Source organism: Salvia splendens, chromosome 21, assembly GCF_004379255.2.
Source record: "Salvia splendens isolate huo1 chromosome 21, SspV2, whole genome shotgun sequence".
NCBI classification, from domain to species: domain Eukaryota; kingdom Viridiplantae; phylum Streptophyta; class Magnoliopsida; order Lamiales; family Lamiaceae; genus Salvia; species Salvia splendens.
In genome coordinates, this window is record NC_056052.1 from 17,398,349 (window position 1) to 17,420,282 (window position 21,934).

A 21,934-nucleotide genomic window follows, 5' to 3' on the forward strand; every position below is an offset into this window, starting at 1 on the left:
ATGACTCGGTTATCATTGAAACTCCATACCACAAACAAGGTCATGGCCGACACAAGAGCTGACCAAGTTACTCTACGCGCTGCGGTGCGCGAATTCACCAGCACCAAAGGCGACGAAGCACCACAAGGTCAAGAACAATGAAAAAATGGACGATGACGGTGAGTATAAACATCAGGGTCCATGTGATCACGGACCAAAGATATGAATTGACCCACCACGCTTTAATGGTAATAACACGGAGGACTGGATCGATAGGATCGAAACATATTTCAACTACCACGACACACCTCCGACATAATGTCTCTATATGGCCTGGATGCTTATCGTCCGCGTTAGGGGTGAGAAAAACCCAAAAACTGAATACCCGAACCAAACCGAGCCAAATTTTTTAAATTCGGTTCGGTTTTTTTCAATTTTTCGGTTCGGTTCGGTTTTTAAAATACAAAATTTTTGGTGTTTCAGTTCGGGCGAAAAAAAACCAAAAAAACTGAAAAATCAAATTTTATTTTAAATACTCCCTCCGTCCCACAATAGGAGTCACATTTGGCGTGAGCACGATTTTTAAGAAATGTAAAGAATATGTGGAATATGTGGTCTACTTTTTTATATTGATATTATAATAGAATGTTAGTGAAATGAATTAGTGGAATGTAGGACCTAATTACCATTTATGGTAAGAAACGTGACTCTTATTGTGGGACGAAGGAAGTATAATTTATATTTTATTAATTTGATATATTTTATTATATAATATATATATATATATATATATATATATATATATTCTTTTAATATATTCTATATAATATGTATTATATATTCTATTAATATTATATTATATATATATTTATTATATAAACTAAAATATTACATAAATATTAATATGTATATATGTGTGTTTTTTTTCGGTTTTTCTTATAATTTTAATTTTTTTGGTTTGGTTCGGTTTTCATTTTTTTGGATTTTCGGTTTTTCAGGTTCGGTTCGATTTGGGTTTTGAACTAAATTCAATTTTCGAGTTTGGTTCGGTTTGGGCAAACAACCGAACCAAAACCTGAATGCTCACCCCTTTCCGTTACTACCATGCAAATAATTGTGATTCATCTTGGGAGGAATTCCTTCGCGCAACCCGTCACCGTTTCGACCCAGATTACTTTGTGGATTATATTACGATTTCACTCTAACCTCAAGCAAACTACTTCCGTGCAGGACTACCAGGCCGCCTTTGAGAATCATCAGGACAGGGTTTCGGGCACAGACAAGAGGACCCTAATATCGTTATTTATGTTAGGTTTGGTATTATGAAAAGCATGTTTAGAGCAAGTTCGAGCGAATAGAATCTTGCTTGTATACGAAAAACTCTACAATCCACTTTTAACCCGATTCAGTATTATTCGAGCAGATTGCACGAATAGAATCAATATGTTACTAACATATTGATTCTATTCATGTAATCTGCTCGAATAATACTGAATCGGGTTAAAAGTGGATTGTAGAGTTTTTCGTATACAAGCAAGATTCTATTCTGAATCATGGAGCGCCACGTTAGCATGCTCAGCGGCACGGCGGTGCTCGATGCATCGAGCATGGCCGTGCCGCTGGCAAGAGCACAGCGGCGAGCAAGGCCTGCGCTGCGCCAGCGGTACAACGGGTGCTCGTTTCAACGAGCAACGAGCACCGTTGTGCATGCTCTAACTTTTTCCACAGAACTCCGATTGAGACGTGCGAGATATCCACGCGAAGCTCTTTCGAAGACAAAGAGAATAGTATGCATTAAGATATGATTGGGCTTCACATTTGCTGCAAAAATCGGCTTGAACTGATGCTGCCGCACTTTGGCATTTTTTTCACCTTTTTCTATCATTTATCAACAAACACGTTAAAAATACCAAATGTATAAAATATGCAATTTAAGAACGTAATTTGCATGATTGACATTTAAAACAAGTAAAATCTAATCCTTAAAAACATGCAAAATCCATGTTTGTCACGTGTATATATATATATATGTAGTTCTCTAATTATTTTCTTTTTCATAATTCTCTCTCTTTCACAATTCAATTATTAATGCTACAGCTACTTTCGATAATGTCTGACACTAAAAATAACCAACAAATATCAATAATGGATTGAGCCTCAAATATCAAAATCTTGACTTTGTCACTAGTTACATTCGATGCTATGCAAGAAAAGTAAACCATTTATCCTAGCCTTGAGTACATGATTGATATTGAACTGATTATTTCCATTTTAAAACGATGTAGATGGAGATAATGATACCGACATAGAAGATGACAAAATTGGGAAGAAACGTAGACGCAGAAATTGATGATGATCTGCAACAACCAACCAACTGCAACAGAAATGAAGATCTCAGTTAGTTACTTGTACGCGATGGCAGCGGTCGAAGTCGATGTATGCCAGCTGTCGTTTGAGAAATTGATGGGAGATATCTCTGTCTCACTGCAATGGGCTGATTCATTGCACACGTTGTCCGTGTTTTAATTGCTAGTTCTTGTATTGTATACTTCACCAATTAATTACCACTTTTCTTCAATTCTATTTCTTTATAATCATTCAATTTTCTACTAGTATTTTCTAGACGTACCCATTTTTGGAATGTGTGAATATTATTGCGTATAACTTATAGGAATATTATAAAAATTTGGGCGAGTTTGAATTTTAACCGTGGTCTTAAAAGCCACAATATTTTTTTACGAATTTTGACGTTGAATAGTATTTGTCTAATATGATCAAATATGTCTTGTATTCCCTTCGTCCCATAACAGGGGTCCTATTTAGTTTGGACATAGATTTTAAGAAATTTAAAGAAAAGTAGGTTGAATAAGTTGGTAGAACGTGGGTTCCACTTATACACAGTAGTTTTATACTCCATCCGTCCCTTATAATTTGTCACCATATGACCCAGCACGAGTTTCAAGAAGTATAATAAAAAAGTGGGTTTGAAAAGTTAGTGACACGTGGATTCCTATTTTTATATATTAGTTTTATAATAAAATGTGAGAGAATGAGTTAGTGGACCGTGAGGTCCACCCACTATATAAAATAGTAAAGTGAAAGGTGACAAATTTTTAGGGACGGACAAAAATAAAAATAAGTGACAAATTTTGAGGGACAGATGTAGTAATAAAATGTGAGTGGTATAAGTTGGTGGAATATAATATTCTATCTCTATCTCTATTTTTCCTTTTAAGATTCTCCCATTAAAAATTAAATGTTTCCTAAAATAGAACCAACTCTATCTCTATTTTTCATCTCTTTTACTTACTCTCTTCATTAACTCACAAAATAACACTACATAAATCTCGTGCTGATTCTCAAATGTTTCATTAAAGAATAACATGTTGTTGAAAAATTACATTAATTTAAAGTGTACTATGATTTATAACTACTTTTAAATTACATAGTAAATACCAGAATTCGCCTAAAATTTATAAGACCAATATTAATTGATAACACAATCTTTACGCAATTTTTTCCTTTCCAAAAAGTTGATCCAGTTTTGTCCGAATTTGATTATTTGTTTTAACTCAAAATTTTAAAATTCGTGTATTGGTTGCAACGATTTCAAAATCAATTAACAAAAAAATTTGTACAAATTCATAGTATTATTATATACAAATTCAATTTTATTTAGTTTTTGAGGAATATCCCTCCATACCATTTTCCTTGTCGAGAGTTTAATTTTTTTTTCATGTATAACTAATGTCACTGCTTTAAGATTAGAAGTTGAAGTTGCTCTTTTCATTTATGCCTAGTTGGGGAAATGAGAAAGTGCTGCCGGACCTTGATTTTGGTATGAAACAACGTTAAATCCTTCAACAAACTGTCGCACTCTTCCAGCAGCGAAGAATGTAGAGAATACCAATTTGGTTTTAAACAGAGATAAATATTTAAAGGAGAAGTTTAAAAAACACACACAGAATTAGTTGCATCAATCCAGTGTTTCATTGAATGTCTTTACCAACTTCGTATACATAACATGATTATCTAAAAAATACGCTAGCAGCATTCGAAACATGAATGAGAGCGAGAGCGAGACCAACTGGATGAATTACACCACCCCTGTTTGCATAAATCAATGTTTCATTGATAGACGATTCTTCACCATTGACGCTGAGGCGCTGCATTGTTCAATGGGGGTAAAGGACTTCTCGGTCTTGCATACTCCACGAATATGACCCAACCATCCAAAAACTGCAAGCCACAGTATCAACAATCAACAAGCATTTCAACCACACTACAATTGCCAATAAAAATAGCTCAATAAATTTTAACAATATCATTATGTTTTAACACATCAGTGAAATATGTACGTATTGGAAAACCCAAGTGATAGGATTTAAAACTTAGTTACTTCTTTTAAAAAGTAAAAATGAAGAATTTGCCTTGAGATCACATATATATACACATAGAATACTCTAACCACCAAAAGAATATCCACAATTACAGTTTCTTTCAGAAAAAAAGAAGAGAAATCACCATTCTAAAATATGACAATTAGGCAAAAACAAAATAGCCATGTAATCGTGAACAAATGCTTTAAACAATTAATTACAATGACATACAACACTGTGAAATCATATTGTATTGGTGATTCTCTATTTATTTCATATAGCAACATTTAGCTGGGTGGGGGGGGGGGATGGGGATCAAACATTTCCTGAAGCTCAAAGCGTTTAATTTGAGTGATAATTAACAAAGTAATCCAGGTAATCATCCAAATTGATGATTATTTTATCACTCCAAAGTTGGGTTGATTGTTTATCACCCCCCTAAAACCTATATACAATAATACTTGATAAATTTAAAACCTAAATATAACTGATAATTTGTCAGGTCCCGAATTGGGGTCATGCAAATTCGGAAAGCAATCAATTAAAAAATAAGATAATATATTTAGGAAATCTTAGCGTATATTTAAGGCCTCGACGAACCTATAAATTAATACCCCCTCCGTCCCAACTAAGCTGAGTCGTATTCCTCTTTGGGATGTCCCAACTAAGTTGAGTCATTTCCCTTTTTAACAAAAAACAAAAATTCAATCACTCTTAATTTATTCCACCATCTACTTTACTCTCTCTTTATGTTTCCTACTTTATTCTTCTCTCCTACCTTTCAATACAATTTCTTAATCTCCGTGCCCAAAAGTTTTGACTCAACTTAGTTGGGACGGAGGGAGTAATTACTAATATTTCCCTGATATAATACAGTACTCCATATGTTGTACATATATACGCAAGTCTTTATGCCTAAAACACTGTCTGATGATCAAGCTTAAGAATCTCCTTGTAAGAAACTGGCCATAATGCAATTTTGATTTTCGGTGCAAGCAATCCAGTTAGCATTCAAAGTTTATTATCGTAAACTAGTCATCTAGAGTATATATATTCACCTCTCCATCCATGGCTTTAAGTCCTGATGTAGCATCTTCTATGGTTGCATATTTCACAAAACCAAAACCCTTAGAGAATCCAGATACACGATCAGTAACCACTTTAGCTGCACAAGGAGGTAGAAATCAACCAATTTCTTTTAAACTTATCCAGAACCTACTACAAATACCTTTGAATGAGAAAGATAAACTGATAAACATACCTTGGACAACTTCACCAAATTTAGCAAATTTATTATGAAGTGCTTCACTTGTAGTGCGTTTGTTAAGCCCTGGAAATCATACACGAATTTGAATTTAAAAAACTAAAGAATGATGGAGAGGGGAAAGTAGATGATGATGATGATGATGATGATGATGATGATGATGATGATGATGATGATGATGATGATGGCGTTATTTAGCTTGATTATAACTAATTTGACTAATGATACTCTGATCAAGAGTTTAATACATTTCAAAGTACATATATGTACAGGTTTAAAAGTTTTTGGTTTTCCATGGGTATACTCACCTTGCCATGCCCTGTGTATATTAAGTATTAACAGCTACATATACATAAGCTTATTAGTAGTTAGTAGTCTAATAACAAACAAAAGACATTTTTTAGTACTACTGCCTCCGTTTCCTGAAAATAGAAACCTTTCTATTTCGGTCCACTATCCCACTTTTCCTTACTATCTCTTTTACTTTACTAATTTGTATTAAAACTCGTGTCGTTTCAAAAATTCCTATGTTTAGGAAATGGAGGTAGTATATGTTTTGAGCAAAGCAAGCATTTTGTAACTTCGATTGGAATATGAGAAAAGATAGAACACTACCAAACTCTGTAAGCAGAAAACCTAACATAGATATATTGGTTACATAAGATCGTTTAATTAAAAATCAAACATCTATATAATTTAACTGAGTGATAAATACAGCAGGAAACCTACGGAGATATGAAGCTAGACAACAAGCATGGCGTGCAAAGCCGGGTAGCCTATTTCAAACCCTATTGAACTTCCGTTATGTTTCTTCTGTAAAAGCGAAGCTCACAGGTCACAAAACAATTGCGTATAACCTCAAATATTGTAAGCATAGTGAAGTTTGGATTGCAATGGCCATCAGTATCCAAAAGCAAAAGAGATAAATAGCATAAATTGAGCTCAAAGATAATAGATATGCTTCCTATACATCCATACGTATATAAGTATTTATATCAGAATTCAGTACGAACACATACCGAAAAACCCTAAAGCCCCAAATTGAATTTCAGGAGACGGCAATAGTTAGCATTTCAGTCAAAAATCATAACTTGATTACAAACATCAGGGAATGGATTAGCACGGCAAATTGCTGTATTATAGATTACGCAGGTCCTTAATAATCGTTACCCCTTAAAACATTCAAAAAATGACTACAGCCAAGAAATTGCAACCCAGGATGTATGAATTTCAGAATTTAATTTTTCTATTATTTGTATGTGTGTGTGTGTGTGCGCGAGAGAGGGGAGGGAGATAGATACCAGAGACGAAGAGATTGGTAGAGGGATCAGCGGGAGGACGCTTCTCGATCTTAGACTCAGGTAGTTTAAAGGGAAATCTGGAAAAAGTAGAGTACAAAGCCTTCATTCCTGATCCCATTCCAATTTGAGAATTAGCGGACAGCGCCGCCGTCGCCGCAGCCCTCATCGCCATTTATGGGTTTAAGCTGGATTAGGGTTTTAGAAATGACGAGAAAGGGGAATGGGGTGAGAAATTAGGTGTATTTATCATTTACAATAGTTTTTTCCTTTTTTTCTTTTATTTATAAATGAGTATAAAACAATTAAGCGAGAATTTATTTAAATATAAATATTCAATAGCAAATAAGAGGGGTAATTACATGTTTCATACAAAATGTTTTACATTTGTTTCAATTTAGTACAAAGAGTATTAAGTTTACATATTTCATACAAAAAATTATATTAGTGTTTTAAATTAATACATTCCGTTAGTTAGTTTATGATCTATCCAACTTATCATCATAATAAAAGAATAATTAGAGATTTAATATAATTAATCACTCTAAAAAAATAACGGTCAATATCAATTCTTCTAGCAATTGATCGTAGTTTACAAAAATTCTGTCTCTCAATATACTCGTTTTGTTAGTGGGTACTACAACCTAGCCCCATGGATTGCTAAACCCAAAGGGTATGGATCCAACTCCCGCCTAACATTAAACCCTACATTAAAGGCTAATTTTCGAACATTATTTACCGTATGAAAATCAAAACACTAAAAAAAATGAAATCATATAAAAATAGAGCATATAAAAATAATAATGTACAACATCAGACTAAAATAATGTACGAATTTGATTTAATGATGAAACACAAACAAACAAAGAATGTATTACAACTACATGATATACAGATCTACCTACATGATGTATCAGAACATAGTAATGTACCATTGTAATAGACATTTTGTCAATTTCAATCAGATATAGGATGCTACTGTAAATGACATTAACTTTATCAAGATTCAATTTTGAGTAAAAAGGGTAATCAATAACAACCGATGAACTAATGTTGACGGAAAGCTTGAAAATAATGTTGACGAAATGAAAAGGAGAATTACAATGCAACATCAACTAACAAAATTCAAATTTAAACCAAAAATCAGCCACTAACTATGGAAAAACCCTCATCAACACAAACTAACCTAGAAATCAAAATTGATATGAAATAATGTACAAAAACAACCTAATAACAAACCCTCAAGTTTAGAAACTACTGGAATTTGAAGAAAATTTAAATTTTGGGTCTTACCTTTCACGCCGCTGTCGAAATCAGTCGGTATTTGAACTGCTTTTGTTATTCCACCAACTCTTCGTCGTCGAAACTGAAGTTCCTGATTATAAACCGGAATTCCCGCTTCGTGATGGTCACCGATTCGCCGTCCTCTATGCCGTTCGTCGAGATGAGAGTCGGTATAAGTGATTTTGAGTGAGGCGGCGGCTAAGGTTTTCGTCGATTAGTTATTAATGAGGGAGGAGAGAGAGTGGAAGTAATGGGGGAGAGAGTGAGAGGGAAATGAATCGCTTTTGAAAATAAATGCCGTAAATCTCGTAAATGCATTTTGAATTGTGAACCGTCTAATGTTTTGATACCCAAATTGCCCTTTAATGTACGAAAACAATATCATAATGTACCAACTGATACTTAATCAAAGCCATTAGATTTGTTGATCCAAAGGATTAAATTAGACCTATGTTTTAAATTAGGGGTGATAAGGAGGGTAATGCACCCCTTTGAAATAATGTATCATCCTACCCGCTTGGCCAACAGATGTTATAAAATTGTGTTTATGTAATACTCCCTCCGTCTAATGTAGTTCAGACATTTTTTTGGGCACATGATTTAAGAAATTCAGATATTTTGTTTGGTCACATGATTTAAGAAATTGATGTGTTACTTAAATGTTAAAATGGAAACAGTAAAGTAAAAAAGGAAATAAAGTAAGAGAGATGAATAAGAGTAAAATATAAGAGATGATAAAATTTTTGATAAAAAAAATAAAATGACTCAGTAATGAAAGGAGTATTAATTTATGATTTATCGATCACTCTAGTCTCTGGTTTAAATTTGTTTAAAAGATTTATATACCATATCCATCTAGTGTACTTTTTTCCAAGCTTAATCTATAAATACCACGACATTCACTTTATAATTTCAATAAAATAATTTTCGTTATTTACCTTTACACTTTTTTTATAAAGTGGATGATGAGCTTTATTTAATTTTGTTAAGTTTTGGACCTTTTGAATACAATCGTTAAAATAAATTAACTGTAAAATGCATTTTGGGAGTCTCATTGAAGAGTTGGTCTAGGTCTTACATAAACTTCAGCAACAACCAAAGCAGGTTGCATTCTTAAAGTCTCATAAAAATCAAAATTGCATAAAACAAAAAGAAACAATCTTCATGGTCCAACAAAAACACGAAGCCAGGATAATTAAGCTATTCATCCAAAAACACAAGCCTAAGCCTTATCAGCCTTAGCAGCTGTAGCAGCAGCTTGACCACGGAGCCGACCAGTTCTCCTGGCTGCAATAAGACCGACCTTCTGCCCGGGTGGTGCATCACGACGTACGGTACTGGCATGACCAATATGTTGATGGTTACCACCACCATGGGGATGCTCCACAGGGTTCATAGCAACACCACGAACCTTGGGCCATGAGTTTCTCTTCACTCTGAACTTGTGGTATGCATTTCCTGCTTTCAACATGGGCTTCTCAGTACGCCCTCCTCCAGCAACCTGACCAATCATGGCACGGCAGCCACTCGGCACAATCTTTTTGGCTCCTGAAGGGAGCTTGATTCTGCAGCCAAGAGTAAGGCATGGCATTTAAAAATGCATCATTGATATAAACATAATGTGAGGAAAACAATATTCTACTAGGACAGCAGAAATTGAATACTATAAGAATACATGATGCCTCATTCACATTGAGGATTTCGACATTCTAATTCAGGTACACCAATCCTACTTTCTCACCCTATTCCTATTTATCATTCCAAACAGTATCACACACACACACAGTTACACAAACACAGAGAGACATAGTTACACACAAAGACATACACACACGCACTGCTCTCTCTCTCTCTCTCTCTCTCTCTCACACACACACACACAGAGTCACACCCACAAAGTCACTACACACACTCATGTGAGTGTGTGTGCATAATTTCTTTAAATTCAATTCATATTAATTGCATCAATTTTACCAAACAAAGGATTTGGAATTGAATTATAATCCAATTCAATTCCATAGATTTTTAAATCTAATTCCAATTCAATTCCAATTCCGTGAACCGATCGGACCCTAATTGAAGTTTAATTGTGAGTGTGATTGACCTATGTACATAGAAAATGTTGATACATAATTGCCAATCTGATAATTCATCTCTAGCCATCTACAAAATAGCAGAACAATCAGGGTAAAATGGACCAAATTCAGCATTAATTGGCCACATAAACCATTGAACTAGGTATGTGTTCAGAAACACATCTATCAACAAGCATCAAACAAATAAATATAGGCATAATCCCTGAACAATTTTTAACAAAGTTTTGCAAATGCATCATAAATACAAGCATTATGCTAGTAGAACAACTGAAATTGAATCCAACAATGTACATAAGAATACATGCCTCATTCAAATTGAGGGATTTTGAATTGACAACTTTGCCTACTGATAAACATTTCATAATCTGAGGAGTAATATTTATAACTAGTTACTAAATAGCTAAAAAATCAAGGGTAATATGGATCAAATTTATCATTGATTGTCCAACTATATTACTCACACAATACATGCGTTCTATCAACAAAGCAGATCAATAGGGGTAATATGGAGCAAATTTAGCAGCCAAATATATTCTGCGTTCTATGAAATTGGCAAAATCATAAATAAATCCAAATTATTTCTAATAAAATAGAAGCATGAGAAACAACAATTGAATCAATTATCAATTAAATTATACCTAGAGGTTCCATTATCAGGATTGTGCGAGATGACAATAGCGTAATCACCAGAAGCCCTAGCGAAAACACCGCGGTCACCGACATGGTGCTCGACGTTGCAGATGACAGCACCCTCGGGGACGGATCTGAGGGGCAAGACGTTGCCGACGACGAGATTCGCCTTCTTACCGCAGTAAACGAACTGGCCGGTGTACATGCCCTCGGCGGCGACGAAGAGCTCCTTCTGGTGCTGGAAGCGGAAGGGGTGGCGGAAGGTGACGCGGGCGAGGGGGGCGCCGCGGCCGGGGTCGTGGATGATCTCGGTGACGACTCCCTTGAGGTAGCCGTTGCGCTCGCCGAAGTCGAGGGAGCGGAATCGGGCGGGGCCCTTGCGGTGGTGGGTGTGAGACTTGAACACCGAACCAGCTCCCTTACGCTGCGCGCGGATTACACGACCCATTTTCGCAGAGTGATGTGTGTGTGGAAACGGCGATAGAGAATTAGGGAATTAGGGATGATGATCTGCGGAAATAGGGTTTTAGAATGTGCTCATTTTGTGGGCTTGCTAATGTTTTGGTTTATTGGGCCCTGCTTTCATATTAGCCCAAATTCAGTTGTGGTACTCTATTTTCTAATAACCAACCAACCTTTTACTTTCATCCTGTGCCATGAATTTATTTTCTTCCTATTAACTTCATATTATCGATTAATTAATTGTAAGTAAAGATATGATGGAGGGAAGGAGCTAGCCGCTGTAATTGCCCGGCGACGGCAACGACAACGGCGATGGTTGAGTTAGAAGAGAGACAAGATGTTGTATATATCTAATCAAGTTTGAATAGTCATAACTTAAATATGGTGAATACAACCACATAAGATTAAATAAGTTATGTCACACATCCGGGTAGTCCTGTGACCCGTCAGGGGAAATTAACAAGGGCTTATAATATATACACGTTTCAAAGTTAATGGGAAATATCATATTTTGGCCAAAGTTAATGATTCTTAAGACCATTGTCCCAAAAATTTATACTACTATTACTACTACTCATTTAATTTTTTTAATCCTCGATGCGCTAGCCCTAAATATCCAGGATTTAAAATATAAAATTGGAGTTTGATGGAACCAGCACTAAATAAACCCCTAATAAAAATACAGTTACATTATTCAGAAATAAACGCAAAAGTAGTAAGCTTGTACCCTTGTATTTTATCGTTGTGGTTCTTCCTCTCCTTCTTCAATTAATCATTGCCTTATTATTGTATAATTATCAATGAAGCGAGGCTATCAAGAATCTTCATCATCGAGTTCTTATGGACCCCCTCAGTCCAAATTTAAGTATAATCCTGAAGGTATTTCAGCAGTTGAATTTTGTTTCGAGCAATTGGGCGGATTTCCTGATTTAGGTTTATCTTCGTTTGGGATTTTGACTGATAGTTGATTGGGGTTTCACAAGTTCGAAATTTTCATCAATTTTGTATGCTAATTGTTATATTTGGGATCAGATTAACTGATTTCTCCACGAATTGGGTGCTTTTTATGTTGCTAGGTGATGGACAATTTCTTGAGGATGAGAATACTAAGATATTTGCAAGGAAAGTGGCTGATCACTACAGTGCTAGAACGAATCAGACACTTGAAGAACGAGAAGCAAGCCCTATCATTCACCTGAAGAAACTGAATAATTGGGTACTTTTTGAAATTTATAAAACCATTTTATATTCTTTTGCTTGCCAAATACCCGATGAGTTATAGTGTAATGAAGTCCAATTGAAACAAATTTTCTGTAGTAGAGTCTTATTGCCATTTGTATTCAACAGATAAAGAGTGTGCTGATTCAGCTTTACGCAAAAAAAGGAGACGCGGTTCTTGATTTAGCTTGTGGAAAGGTAGTATATGAGCAATAATTTTTTGCTATGTAAACTTCTGCCTGTCAATTTCAGCTTTTCCTTGTCTTTATTTGTACTAGGGTGGTGATCTCATCAAATGGGACAAAGCAAGGATTGGTTATTATGTCGGTATTGATATAGCTGAAGGATCGGTAAATAGTCACTATTCATTGTCAATTTTCATTGTTCTTGCAATGCTGAACTTTGTTTGTCTTTGACACTTCGCTGATGCTAAGGTGTTGTGGTTATCTTCTCGTCACCTGATGCTCTCTCTCACAAACTTGCTTTCTCCATTGATTGTGTAAATTCTCTGGAACATATTGAGTACTATTGAAGGCACACTGAATCATACTGACATGTCTATTTTTCTCATTACTAAGTGCTCCATTTGTGCCCTCTTCCCCAAAATATACGCAGGAATCTTTGGTTTTTTGCTAGGCTACTTTAACATAAGGGATATTAACTTGCTTGACGCTCAAATTGCAGAGTGCTTTTGAATTGGCAACAGAAAGTGCCATTTTGTGGATGCATGTAAATTGTTCCACTATTACTAAGAGTTAACTCATGAATTAAACCCTGTCTTGATATGGTTACTGATACTCACAAAAGGCTCTGTTAAGTTCAAAATATTTGATTAAGTTTTGAGTCTTTTCTTGAAGGGGTTGTCTCCTTTAGATATTTCACTTAATTCTATCAGCTCAACAGGAAATGCATTAATTCTTCCTTCAGTTGTCCGAAGTGTATCCGTTTACACTAGTCCATTTGCAGCATTAATGAATTAGTTAACTAGTAAGTGAACAGCTCTTTTTCTAACTGGCATCTGGAGAACAAAATGGGCCTACATATTTCATGTTTTCTGCGAATAATTTTCTACTGTTACTAACTGCAACGATTAGCGCATAACAAAACTTCCAATTCTTCATGGTTGGACATCCTTTTTTATTTCCATGTATTGCAGCTATACTTGAAATATTAAGTAAAGATGGATATTCATCTCAAAAATTGAAATAAATTATACCTGCTTCATTCCAGATAGAAGATTGCCGCACGCGATATAATGGTGACGCTGATCATCACCAGCGTCGCAAAAAATTCTCCTTTCCTGCCAGACTCTTGTGCGGTGACTGCTTTGAGGTAAATACCAATGATATCTTTATTTGCATCTACATTTTATTAGAAGCACAATGACTTGTCCAGTTACCCCATCTCCTATAATCACTAGATTCTTTATGCATACGGCTAGACATCAATTTAATTCTTGTATGCTGGATAGTGGGTGAATTACCACCATCTGGATAGCTGAAGTTACTGACATGAGATTACATCATACAGTCATATGGGCCAGTAATTCATTTGCGAGATTTCAGGTCCGTCTAGATAAGGTTTTGGCAGAAGATGCTCCATTTGATGTATGTAGCTGCCAGGTAGGTGACTCATAAATTTTCATTTTTTTAACTAAACATCTTTGTTCTTTCTTAAATTAAACAATTTAGTTTCTGACAGTTTTCTTTTCTACCCAATCACATTCTCTCCTTTCAGTCTCCCATTGAGTTAAAATATGCACACTGAAATATGTGATGAGTTTTACCAGTTTGAAATATTACCAAACTAGATGATATAAGAGAAGTTTGTGTATCTTGAATTGTTTACCCTTATTTCACTGATACAAGAAGGGTATTATGCTTGCTGACTTCAATTTATAAGCTGAAAAGAGTCTTATCTGTAAGAAAGATATACATGTATAAATCTGCATGTTACATGATGATATCAAAATAGCATCTACTGCTGGAAAATAAATAAAGAAAAACAGAAACGAGAAAGAACATGAAAATTAATGATAGAAAACTAAACGATACTCCTATAACTAGGTGGCCATTCCCCCGTAAAGGCTACAACAAATGCTGAACTCGAACTATACTCTGAACAAATGAAACATAGCTTACATAGCCCTATTTAAGACTCTACTGAAGACTCCAATTGAATTAAAATTCCGAATTAACAAAAGACTCCTAAACTAACTCATACTCCAAGAAATAAAATCTATCTCTTGAACTATTACCAATACTAGACTTCCTACTTAAACAAATAACCAATAAGAATACTAAACAGCTACAAGATAATCTGTGGGGAATAAGAACTTTACTAAAATTATTCATGTTTGAACATTACAGCAATGACTTCTATAATCTGCGAGGTACTGGAATGACTGCTATCACATGTTTTGGGAGATCTGAAATTTCAGCCTATGCTATAAAACTATGCAACTAATGATTGAACATTACTGAAATTATTCATGTTGCAAGTTAAAATAATCTATCAAAGCTGGGATTTTGCAGTTTGCAATGCATTACTCATGGTCTACAGAGGCGCGTGCCAGGCGGGCCTTGGCCAATGTATCAGCTTTACTTCGGCCAGGAGGCATCTTCATTGGAACAATGCCAGATGCCAGTGTCATCATAAAAAAACTTAGAGAAGGTTTTTTCCGTGCTGTGTACATTGAGACTGACATGAATAAACTTAAAGGGCTTGTTTTGTCATCATTTCCATACTTCATTTTCCACTTCCTCTAACACACAGTACTAAAAACAGATATGTTTGAGTCATTTGCTATTAACACCAAAAATTTTTTTTCCTATGATATCATCTATCATCGTTGTAGTGGGACCCACTTGAATGCTCATTCTTCATGATAACCACCAAAAACATTCATCTGTTCATACGAACTGCAAATTCAGAATGGAAACATTGTCCAACAAACATATTTTCATCTTCCAGGTTCTGTAATAGTATTAATCATTCACCATACCAAAATCATCACTTTTTTTGTACAAAAGACATCAGAAGTACTAAAAAATGAAAACTACAATTTGAAATAAAAACCAATCATCCCAAAAAGTATATTATAGGAAATTTGTAAATGAATGTTCAGGGTCTTTTTTACTTTTCTTATGGAGTATTTGTAGTGTTGAATGAGTAAGAACAGCTTGAAGATTGAATTAATCATTGGTGTCTTTGGTAATGCTAGAAAACACATTATTCCCCATTGGTTTTAATGTAAAGGTAATGCATGACATCGCAACACCTTCTGTCTCTGCGGGTTGCTCCTTAATATATTTTGTAAAGATAATGTCATCCACAGTCCTGCGAACACCTCTATGTATTTCCACACTCCCACTCAGTCACATGCGTATGCATACATAAACATATGTATACTTTGTAGATTATTTATGGAACCTTTTATGCCACATTCTCAGTGATGATATCATTTATGTATTTGGTTCATTTGAGTTTTGGAAATGATGCATCTTTTCAATTGTACTGACCACTGTGTCCCTTGCTTTTTGATTTGATTGATGACTGGATCAGAACTAGGTGGCCAATAGACATTAAAGTGTAGCCTTTATCGAAATATGCATACTATCCTGTTAATTATAAATTTTGACATGCAAGCATTATGTAGTTTGTGAAGATATTTTGTATCATTGGCCGTTAAAAGGCTTTCCCTTGTTGATGCAGCTGAGGGGCTACAATTCGGTAATAGTGTTTACTGGATACGTTTTGATGAAGAATTTGACGACAAGGTAAATTTCTATGTTTGAATATCTTTTTACACTTCTGCTGGACTCCACTTGCAATATTTCCTTTTCTTCCATTTTGGCCTATCGCAGAAATTTAAGTCTTCAAGTCCCTTTGGCATCAAGTACAAGTTCCATCTTGAGGTATATTATTTGATCCCTTCTGATAATTTCTTTTCTTTTCTCTTAATCATTGGAAAGGCAAAATAATCTCCTTGATCCTTATTGGTGTTAATGTGACTTAACTTGATGGATTCATTTATATGAACTGGACTTTTTGACTCAGATTGTTTTTTTTCATCTAAATACATTTTCATTGGTATTTTGTATTTATCTTCCCGCAGGATGCAGTGGATTGTCCTGAATGGATTGTTCCTTTTCATATTTTTAAAGCACTTGCTGAAGAGGTACTCATTTTCTGCTTAAGCTATCCGTTTCATATTGTGTGGCAGCAATCATTTCTCTGTTTTTATTGTTGTATCACACTATCATCTCAAAATATTTGTTATCCTGGAACGGTTTGGTAGTGGCTATAATGTTTGAATCATATACACTGCTTGTTACTGCTAATTGTGAATAGATAAACAAAAGACTATTTTGAGGTTACAACTCGAAATACAAGAGCCTTGGGATGATTTGATTATCAGCTTAGTCACAGTTATGTTTTAACGATGTCATTTATTCTTTAAATACGCAGTATGGTTTGGAGTTGGTCTTTGTTAAAAACTCGCATGTATTTGTGGATGAGTACATGAAGAAGCCGGAGTTTGTTGAGCTCATGAGAAGACTCGGTGCTCTGGGTGATGGCAAAGACGACAATAGTAAGTTTTAGTTTATAGTCTTACTATAATCTACCTCTGTTTATCTTAGTCTGTTGCTTATTGGCTTTAATAATTTCTCAGGTACATTATCACCTGATGAGTGGGAGGTGGCCTATTTATATTCTGCTTTTGTGTTAAGAAAGGTACACTCCATATAACTATCTCCAAGTTTTCAAATTACTATCAACATGCCACTTTCTAAAGTAGTCTTGTGCAAATCTTTTCGGAGTTTGGGATATTGAAAGGAATTGCGATTTCAAATTGGTATCGTTGCTGTTGAAGTATTAATCAGTCAAAATCTGGTATTTTCCGTGCAGCGAGGGAAACCCGATCAAGCCCCAGTCAGTAGTAGAGACAAGGGTAAGATGAACCTTTCAAAAGAAGATATCATCTTCATCAACGACCAACCTTAATTAATCATTTCAAAAATCAAAGAATTGGCCTTGCTGCAGTTTTGGCCTAAATTGTACTACTACTGAATTATTTTTTATGCAGCTATACTTGAATATATAAGGGGTGACTGGTTTTCATGGCACTAGTCACCATGGCATTTTCTGATGTAGCGGTTTCCAATTTCAATTTATATAATCAAATTGAATAAGATGAACTAAATAATGCAAATTCTTTTCTTCTCTATAACATGCAATATAAAAAGGGCATGCATGAATATATTTTTAAATTTTCATTTTTAAGTATTTGTATTTTTTTATGTTTTTAATGAAATCATTTCGTATTTTAATAAGTAAAAGAATAAACAATGTAAGTTAATTTTTGATATCCATTGTGAGAATTGTGATATGATACAGAAAAGTAGGGAATGACTATATGACATGAGTTTTAGCATGGAGAAAGTCACTCTCAGTGTGAATACTTAAAGATTAAAAACTTCGAAACAAGATCTGCGTTTTAATCATATTCTTAAGAAGAGAATATACACGTGGAGGCAAAGATAATATAATCTTATTTTATACTATCTCATCGACCAAAAATAATTCTATTCATACATTATACAAATTTTAATATAAAATTGATAATTATAAAAGAAAAAAAAATAAAATGGATAAATGGAAAAAAAACAGAAGTTACAGTAGGAAAGAAAAAAATACTCCTTCCGCCACCTAAATATAGAAACTCTTATTTTTGGTCCATCTCCTAAAATAAAAACTTTATGTCTAGAAAGTTTCTCTCTCTAATAATATGAAACCCATTTTTCATTCATATACTTTTCTTTCTATATCTCTTACTTTATTAGTTTTGAATTAAAACTCGTATCGATTAAAAATTCCTTTTATGGAATAGTGGGAGTAAATTTTAACAAGAATAAATAATAAGTAAATTTGAAGAGAATTTCAGTTTTAATATTATGAAACAAATTTCAGTGAATAGATTGAAATGAAAAAATATACTAATAACTATTCTTTTTAAACAAAAAAAAATATACTATCAAATATTTGATAAAGCATAAGATTTTTTTTAGTTACTAAAACTTTTTTGATGTATGCTCAATACTAATTCGTTTTAAAAATTGAAGTCACTTCTACAATTTTAAGCAAAACCGAATTTTCTTTTACAATTTCAATCTATAACTAAAGGTAACTTCAACATTATGTTATTAATTGTTTTTTATGTAACTATTTAAGGCTCTATGGACAGATATGAATAGCCATATTTGCAAGACACAGAAATAATTGATTGTTTTAAAAAAGGAATTAATGATAAAAACACAAAATATAATTATTAAGAACAGCAATATGTATGTTCAGTGCAAAACCTGATGCATGAGTATATACACAATTGTGCAGATTGGTAATAAGAGTGTCGAACCAAAAGAGAAATAGCAAGCCACTACATCTAAATTCATCATCATCATCATCCCGAAAACGATCAAACTCCCTTTGAAATTCGTTTTACTCAACTTAGATTTTTGGATTAAGTTGTCGCTTCGACTAATTTATGCTCGTTCGGTTCGCTTCAGCAAGATCACAAGTATGGCCATCACAGCCAATCCCATGAATGATGTTTGCATCACAGCATCTGCATTTATTCTTGTCGCACCATCAGCGCCACCCTTCACTCCGAATAGATTCTGCAGGTAACCGGACAAGTTACTCACCATATCAGTCACACTACTTTTTACCTTCTCAATAATATCCATAAATCCCCCTGCAAACTCGTATTCTGAATGCTCAGATGACCCTGTGGAGCTTTTCGCATCATAGTTAGCATCTGATCCCATTGATGAGTTCTGATCCACAACATCATAATCTGCAACTGGCTCCGTCCAGTCTGGCCGAGAGTCACCTTCAAAGAATTATAAGCATTATTGGCCACAATTGACCTGCAGTTGTTGGCAAACAGAATGGGTGGGAGGAGATAAAGAGTTCTTACACAGCGTGTGCGACTGTAGAAACTGCTGAAGATCTTCGTTTTGCAATACCGCTTTCCAAACATTTTGATCACAGGCAATAGAAGCAACAACATTCTACGGATGCATCAATTTGCCACAATCAATACTGATTAGCATGTAAATATGATTATGTATATTCTTAAAAGAGAAATAGGATTTCTAAGATGATTAAATGCTTAATGTCATGGAAAAACTTGACCCGAGGTTTCAATGCATACGAGTTGGAATTAGTAAACAAGAAATGTAGATATCACTTTGATGAGCAAGTTCTTATGGAAGAGAAAGGAAAAAAATGCATGTCTTCTCAATCAACATCCGAGGAAATTACAAACCTTGGCCATTGAGTTCTCATGCAGGAACTTAAAGGCCATGATAGCAGGGGCTGGAACAGAAGGGGCAACAGCATGCTGACTAGTGATGCATGCTTTGGTCTCTGAATCATCATTTCCAACCGAGTTTGGAGTCGACAGATAGATCCTGCAGAAACGAAAATTAGACAGGAAATTCAATAACAAAATGCACCAAAGTCACAATTTGAAGCGATAAACCCACAAAGATACAGTTGATGTATTAAATACACTAGATGAATTACGCCTGACTTGTCAACATTCCAATTGGTATTTTTATGAGGTCATGATCAAGAAAAATGGAATATTGATCGAGTGGCCTCTGCCTAACCAAATCAAGAAGCTTTGCCACAACATAGTTAATAACTACGTATAACTAGTACTTCCTCCATCCCACGCCACTTGACACACTTCTTTCTCACAATCATTTTGGAAAAATGAAAAAGTAAAGTAAGAGAGAATATTGTAGAAAAAACTCTTCTCTACATTTTTCAATTTCTTTCTTTACTTTTTATTCACTTAACTATTTATTCCTAGTAGTATCATTTTTCCAAAATGACTGTGAAACTTTTTCTTCCCTTTTAACTATTTATTACTATTATCATTTTTCCAAAATGAATGTGAAACAGCAAGTGTGACAAAGCGTGGGACAGAGGGAGTAACATAATCACCATTGTACTGGCAATAAATCAAAGAAATGCGTTGGCAGATTAGGCTTGAATCAAAACCCCATCGCTACTGAAATTAACATTTCAAACAGATGCGAGTGTATGCTGACAATACTAAATCACCAGGAAAAAATAGTTATTCTCTATTCAAAGTTCAAACAACAAATAGTGCAAGTAGATGTAAATTCATAATGTTGATGAATTCAATAGCTTGTATATGAACATCTATAATTCAAACAGATAAAAGGAATAAACAAATTAGTACTTTTCAAGTGCGGCTGAGAGTTCAGAAGTGGCCTCTTCCGCTTCATTAAGCGTCGGCGCGCCGCTAAAAACAACCCTAGGCATCCGGTGACCTCCGGCCTCCTGCGCATCAGGGAACACCCAATCATCCAATTCCAAACACGGCCTGGCCTCAGAATTGTTGGCCACCAGCTTCATTTCCTCTGACGCCGGCGCCAAGGGACGGGCTGACGCGGACTTCCGAGTGGCGGAATAGTGCTCCGCCGTGATGCTGAGCATGCCGCCGCTAGCGGCTGTGATCCCCGCCATCTTCGCCGCAGCTCTCATAGCTCCGCCTCCCATGGATTGGAAACAGCGAATTAGGTGGGAAAATTCGAACCCTAGATTTAGATTACGATCACGATTGCTTAAAAGAGGGGTAATCTGAGGCGGTGTGTGAAGAATAATTAATAAGCGAAAATGAATCAGAAAATGGAGACTGCTTCGTCGAGGGGTTACATGTGACTTTGGATAGGATTATCGATTTTAAAATCTATGGAGATATTTTCAAAAGAGTGAACTACGTAATAGTCTCTGATTTTGAAAAAAAAATGCATAAATGGTCATTGAAAGAATTTTATAGCATTTTTTAGCCAATAAGACTAAAATAACTCCAGCACCAAAAATGTGATTTATTAATGTTTGAGGCCATTTTGAACTTTAAATACTAGTAAACTATTTTTGTAATTTTAGTTACTTAAAATAGTTTATTGTCATTATGTGTTTAAAAATAAATACAGCCTTTAAATAGTTTAATTATGTTTTATTTATTTTTAAATTAAATATTATTCATTATAAAACTCAGTCTATACTAAAAAAAATATTAAATCTAATAGTAACTTTTTTAAATAAAAATATTAAAGTGAATTATAGAAATTTCTTTTTGCATGTGGGATTTAATTTTACTTAAAAATTTATAAATTTTTTAAATTTGAGAAGAAAAAATATTATAGTGAATTATAGTAATTTTTTACTTAAAATATTACTTAAATATTTAGTGAAAACGTTAATTAAAATATAGTATAG

General features: G+C 34.6%; 4 protein-coding genes across 5 annotated transcripts; 1 reads left to right on the forward strand and 3 right to left on the reverse strand.

Moving 5' to 3' along the window:
• Positions 1-3,946: 3,946 nt before the first annotated feature.
• Positions 3,947-7,147, reverse strand: LOC121783250 (organelle RRM domain-containing protein 2, mitochondrial-like). Its single transcript, XM_042181265.1, has 4 exons — positions 6,924-7,147; positions 5,620-5,688; positions 5,417-5,523; positions 3,947-4,218 (listed from the first exon to the last, which is right to left on the reverse strand). The coding sequence occupies exons 1-4, from the start codon at positions 7,093-7,095 to the stop codon at positions 4,126-4,128; spliced, it is 441 nt and encodes a 146-aa protein (XP_042037199.1). The 5' UTR covers positions 7,096-7,147; the 3' UTR covers positions 3,947-4,125.
• A 2,081-nt stretch (positions 7,148-9,228) lies between these two features.
• On the reverse strand, positions 9,229-11,436 carry LOC121783865 (60S ribosomal protein L8). The gene is made up of 2 exons (XM_042182043.1): positions 10,939-11,436; positions 9,229-9,769 (listed from the first exon to the last, which is right to left on the reverse strand). Exons 1-2 carry the CDS (start codon positions 11,376-11,378, stop codon positions 9,427-9,429), a joined length of 783 nt encoding a protein of 260 aa, XP_042037977.1. The 5' UTR covers positions 11,379-11,436; the 3' UTR covers positions 9,229-9,426.
• A 630-nt stretch (positions 11,437-12,066) lies between these two features.
• Positions 12,067-17,816, forward strand: LOC121785309 (mRNA cap guanine-N7 methyltransferase 1-like). Its single transcript, XM_042183697.1, has 13 exons — positions 12,067-12,271; positions 12,469-12,608; positions 12,740-12,808; positions 12,889-12,960; positions 13,841-13,942; positions 14,176-14,232; positions 15,145-15,283; positions 16,325-16,389; positions 16,477-16,527; positions 16,728-16,790; positions 17,081-17,204; positions 17,286-17,347; positions 17,522-17,816. Exons 1-13 carry the CDS (start codon positions 12,193-12,195, stop codon positions 17,615-17,617), a joined length of 1,119 nt encoding a protein of 372 aa, XP_042039631.1. The 5' UTR covers positions 12,067-12,192; the 3' UTR covers positions 17,618-17,816.
• Positions 17,817-18,913: 1,097 nt separating this feature from the next.
• Positions 18,914-21,406, reverse strand: LOC121785097. 2 transcript variants are annotated; one of them, XM_042183451.1, is made up of 4 exons: positions 20,892-21,406; positions 19,944-20,088; positions 19,593-19,686; positions 18,914-19,490 (listed from the first exon to the last, which is right to left on the reverse strand). In XM_042183451.1, exons 1-4 carry the CDS (start codon positions 21,209-21,211, stop codon positions 19,156-19,158), a joined length of 894 nt encoding a protein of 297 aa, XP_042039385.1. In that variant the 5' UTR covers positions 21,212-21,406; the 3' UTR covers positions 18,914-19,155. The 2 variants fall into 2 exon arrangements, with proteins under 2 accessions (XP_042039385.1, XP_042039384.1); XM_042183450.1 differs by having other exon boundaries at positions 18,914-19,505; positions 20,892-21,404.
• Between the last annotated feature and the right edge of the window lie 528 nt (positions 21,407-21,934).

Bases quoted from the DNA above. Each gene is read 5' to 3' on its own strand.
- LOC121785309 (XM_042183697.1), top strand. From the start codon at position 12,193: ATGAAGCGAGGCTATCAAGAATCTTCATCATCGAGTTCTTATGGACCC. The intron at 16,390-16,476 runs GTAAATTTCTAT...GGCCTATCGCAG, and splicing joins ATGAAGAATTTGACGACAAG to AAATTTAAGTCTTCAAGTCC. The intron at 17,205-17,285 runs GTAAGTTTTAGT...ATAATTTCTCAG, and splicing joins TGATGGCAAAGACGACAATA to GTACATTATCACCTGATGAG.
- LOC121783865 (XM_042182043.1), bottom strand. From the start codon at position 11,378: ATGGGTCGTGTAATCCGCGCGCAGCGTAAGGGAGCTGGTTCGGTGTTC. The intron at 9,770-10,938 runs GTATAATTTAAT...TCTTGGCTGCAG, and splicing joins CCTGATAATGGAACCTCTAG to AATCAAGCTCCCTTCAGGAG.
- LOC121785097 (XM_042183450.1), bottom strand. From the start codon at position 21,211: ATGGGAGGCGGAGCTATGAGAGCTGCGGCGAAGATGGCGGGGATCACA. The intron at 20,089-20,891 runs GTACTAATTTGT...TCGTTTCTGCAG, and splicing joins CTCTCAGCCGCACTTGAAAA to GATCTATCTGTCGACTCCAA. The intron at 19,687-19,943 runs GTTTGTAATTTC...ATGCATCCGTAG, and splicing joins ATGAGAACTCAATGGCCAAG to AATGTTGTTGCTTCTATTGC.
- LOC121783250 (XM_042181265.1), bottom strand. From the start codon at position 7,095: ATGGCGATGAGGGCTGCGGCGACGGCGGCGCTGTCCGCTAATTCTCAA. The intron at 5,689-6,923 runs GTATCTATCTCC...TATGATTTCCAG, and splicing joins TACCAATCTCTTCGTCTCTG to GGCTTAACAAACGCACTACA. The intron at 5,524-5,619 runs GTATGTTTATCA...CTCCTTGTGCAG, and splicing joins ATTTGGTGAAGTTGTCCAAG to CTAAAGTGGTTACTGATCGT.